We start from the raw sequence: 3104 nt of genomic DNA, 5'->3' as shown, positions 1-3104 counted from the left end.
GAGGTGAGCAGGGAGATCCAGCAGAAGCATTTGTGCATTCTCTTACTACCATTAAACCTCAATGGTTGACAAGGGTGGCTGAGAGCTACATTGGGGATGAAATAGCTAAAGACGCACTGATGAAGTTGGCTGTGGGAGCTGATGCACTGCCTGACTACTCTTATCACCAGGGGATTTTGAGGTTTAAAGGTAGGATATGGATAGGGGCAGGCTCCGGGTTAAGACAAAAATTGATCTCCTGCTTCCATGATTCTTGCCTTGGGGGGCACTCTGGGAATCATGGTACTTATCAGAGGATCAAGAGCTATGTGTATTGGTCCGGAATGAAGAGGGAAGTGGAACAGTATGTACAGGGGTGTGATATTTGTAAAAGGAGTAAGAGTGAAAATTGCTCTTATCCAGGACTGCTGCAGCCATTAGCTATACCTGAGCAAGCTTGGCAACAAATTTCTATGGACTTCATAGAGGGGCTACCTAAGTCTTTTGGCTGCAATGTCATCTATGTAGTGGTGGATAGGTTTACTAAATATGCTCACTTCATTCCTATGACCTCTCATTACACTGCTAAAAGTGTAGCAGAGGCCTTCTTTGATCAAATTTTCAGGTTGCATGGCTTACCAACCCACATTGTCTCTGACAGGGACAGGGCTTTTACTAGTCTATTCTGGCAGGAACTTTTTAAGGTGCTGGGCACAGAGCTCAACTTTTCTTCTGCTTACCACCCTCAATCTGATGGACAGACTGAGAGGGTTAACAGATGTGTGGAGAGCTATTTGAGAAGCGTGTGCATGGATCAACCAGGGAAATGGCTACCTGCAGCTGAATGGTGGTACAACACCAACTATCACAGCAGTCTGCAAATGACACCCTTTCAGGCCTTGTATGGTTACAAACCTATTCAGCTGAATCTGAGGCCTGATACCACGTTAGTGGCTGCAGTGGAAGATTGGGCACAGGAGAGATTGGGGTGGAATTCCTTGCTCAGGGAGAACCTGCTAAAGGCTCAGAATAGAATGAAACAGTTGGCTGATAAAGGGAGGAGTGACAGGGAATTTGAAGTGGGCGAGTGGGCTTATCTGAAGCTCCAACCTTACAAACAAACTTCTGTAGCCGTGAGAAGGAATTTAAAACTAACTGCCAAGTACTACGGACCCTATCAGGTGGAACAGAAGGTAGGTACTGTAGCCTATAAATTGCAGCTACCTGCAGGGTCTAACATCCATCCTGTTTTTCATGTCTCACTGCTCAAGAAATCACCTAAGGAGGCTCCAGTCAGTACTACATTGCCTACCTTGAATGCAGATAGTGAGTTCGAGGTAATGCCCTCAACAGTATTGGACAGGAGAACAATTTATAGGAAGGGTCAGGGAATAGATCAGGTGTTGGTGCAATGGGAGAACATGGAACCTGAGGAAGCCACTTGGGAAGACCTGTCGTTCATTCATGCCCAATTCCCTGCTTTTACAATCAGTCAATCCTAGAGACTAGGATTATTTTTAGGGGGAGGTATTGTTATGGCCCGTATCCTACCAAGATGAGTCAGCAAAGGAATGAGCAGAGGAAATGTGAACACAAGGGAAGGATCACGTGGCTGAGCATTATTACAACAGAATTAGAAAGTTAGTTATTTGGCGGGAAAGTTAGTTAGTCAATTGCAGATTGTTTTCTTGAGCTGAAGGCTCTAATCTGTATAAATAATGCGTCTGTCTACTAGGGAGGTTATAAAATTTGTAATCCAGATTTTCCCTCTCAATACGAACTCAATCTTTCTCTTTCTCTGCCCTTTCTTCTCTTCCCCCATTTCCCCCTTTCTGATCACTTCTCTTTTTCTCCTTCTATCTCTTATCCCTAATTCAAATCTGTCTAAGCCACTACACAGTTACACCCAATCCCTGTGGATTCGACCCTACTTACCACTATCTACAGAAATTAACTTTAGTTGAGCAGGTTTTTATTATTGCACAGGTCCGACACCTGTCAGCAAGAGAGCCAGAGAAAAAGGTGGAGTATTTGATGAAAAAGACAAGGCGATTTTGGTGATACAAAAGGCTCTCACAGCAAGTGATATTAACAACCAACAAAATCGATTCTCCATTCCTGAAAAGAAGATGAATAAAAGCTTTCTCAGTGCTGATGAAGAAGCGTTCCTTGATTCTAAATTAGATGGGAAACATTACTACAATCGTATCATGGTAGATATAATTGAGCCGTTGGGTATAGTGAAAGTTGTGACTTTTTCAAGGTGGAAGATGCCGAAGCCAGGAGGCAAAACTAGTGTCTCATATGTAATAAATGGAGACTGGAAAGATATTGTGCCCAACAATGGGCTTGAAGCTAGCAAAGTTGTGCAATTGTGGGCAGTTCGGATCAATGAAGGGCTATGTTTTGCTTTTGTTATACTTGATTGGGGAATACACAAAAATTTTATCACCCTTAGGATGAAGAAATTCACTAATCTTTAATCATCTTCTGCGTTACTGCTACTTTTATGATTTATATAATTCTTCATTTTTTTTCCAAAATTGATTGTTATATAGACTGTAAAACTCATGATGCATTGGGTTAACCTTGCTTTTGATATCCATAAACAAGACTAGCTATTGGGCTGATTGTTCCAGTTGAAGAAATAAAGTAGCTATATTTTTTTTTTTTTTGGTTGAGACACAGCCGTATCATATATCCTGTACTTGCATTGTATCGTTAAAAAAAAAAAAAAAAACTCAAGCTATTAAATATGTTTACCTTAACAAGAAAACTTAAGGCTCTAATTTTGGGCTAATTATTCTATCACATAAGACCATCAATATTGAATATATATCCTATTGCAGGATTCCCAAGTTAGTATTCCTCTTTAACAAACAGTCACTAAAAAGTTTTTTAACGTAATGTTACAACGTCGCATCGTTTGATTGTGACAATGGAAATTTTCTATTCTCATAAAGGTAATTAGAGGGATGCCCAGCTGAGAAAATAGGAGCATAGTTGAGGTCAATTGCTAATTTTTTATAAAAGGGAAAATAACTAGTTTCGTCCCTCATATTCCACAAAAATATTCTTTCCATCTCTCATTTTTAAAACTAAGCAAATTCATCCTTAACATTTAA

General features: G+C 40.4%; 1 protein-coding gene across 1 annotated transcript; it reads left to right on the top strand.

Moving 5' to 3' along the window:
- The first annotated feature begins 1534 nt into the window (after positions 1 to 1534).
- On the top strand, positions 1535 to 2462 carry LOC140004672 (B3 domain-containing protein At1g05920-like). The gene is made up of 2 exons (XM_072044804.1): positions 1535 to 1619; positions 1966 to 2462. The coding sequence occupies exons 1-2, from the start codon at positions 1535 to 1537 to the stop codon at positions 2460 to 2462; spliced, it is 582 nt and encodes a 193-aa protein (XP_071900905.1).
- Positions 2463 to 3104: the final 642 nt, after the last annotated feature.

The sequence above is a fragment of the Coffea arabica genome, chromosome 4c, assembly GCF_036785885.1.
Source record: "Coffea arabica cultivar ET-39 chromosome 4c, Coffea Arabica ET-39 HiFi, whole genome shotgun sequence".
NCBI lineage: Eukaryota > Viridiplantae > Streptophyta > Magnoliopsida > Gentianales > Rubiaceae > Coffea > Coffea arabica.
This window is presented reverse-complemented; position numbering and strand designations above follow the sequence as displayed.

Coding starts and splice junctions, on each gene's coding strand:
- LOC140004672 (XM_072044804.1), top strand. CDS start 1,535: ATGAGTCAGCAAAGGAATGAGCAGAGGAAATGTGAACACAAGGGAAGG. Junction 1,620..1,965: donor TATTACAACAGAATTAGAAA/GTTAGTTATTTG, acceptor ATTATTGCACAG/GTCCGACACCTGTCAGCAAG.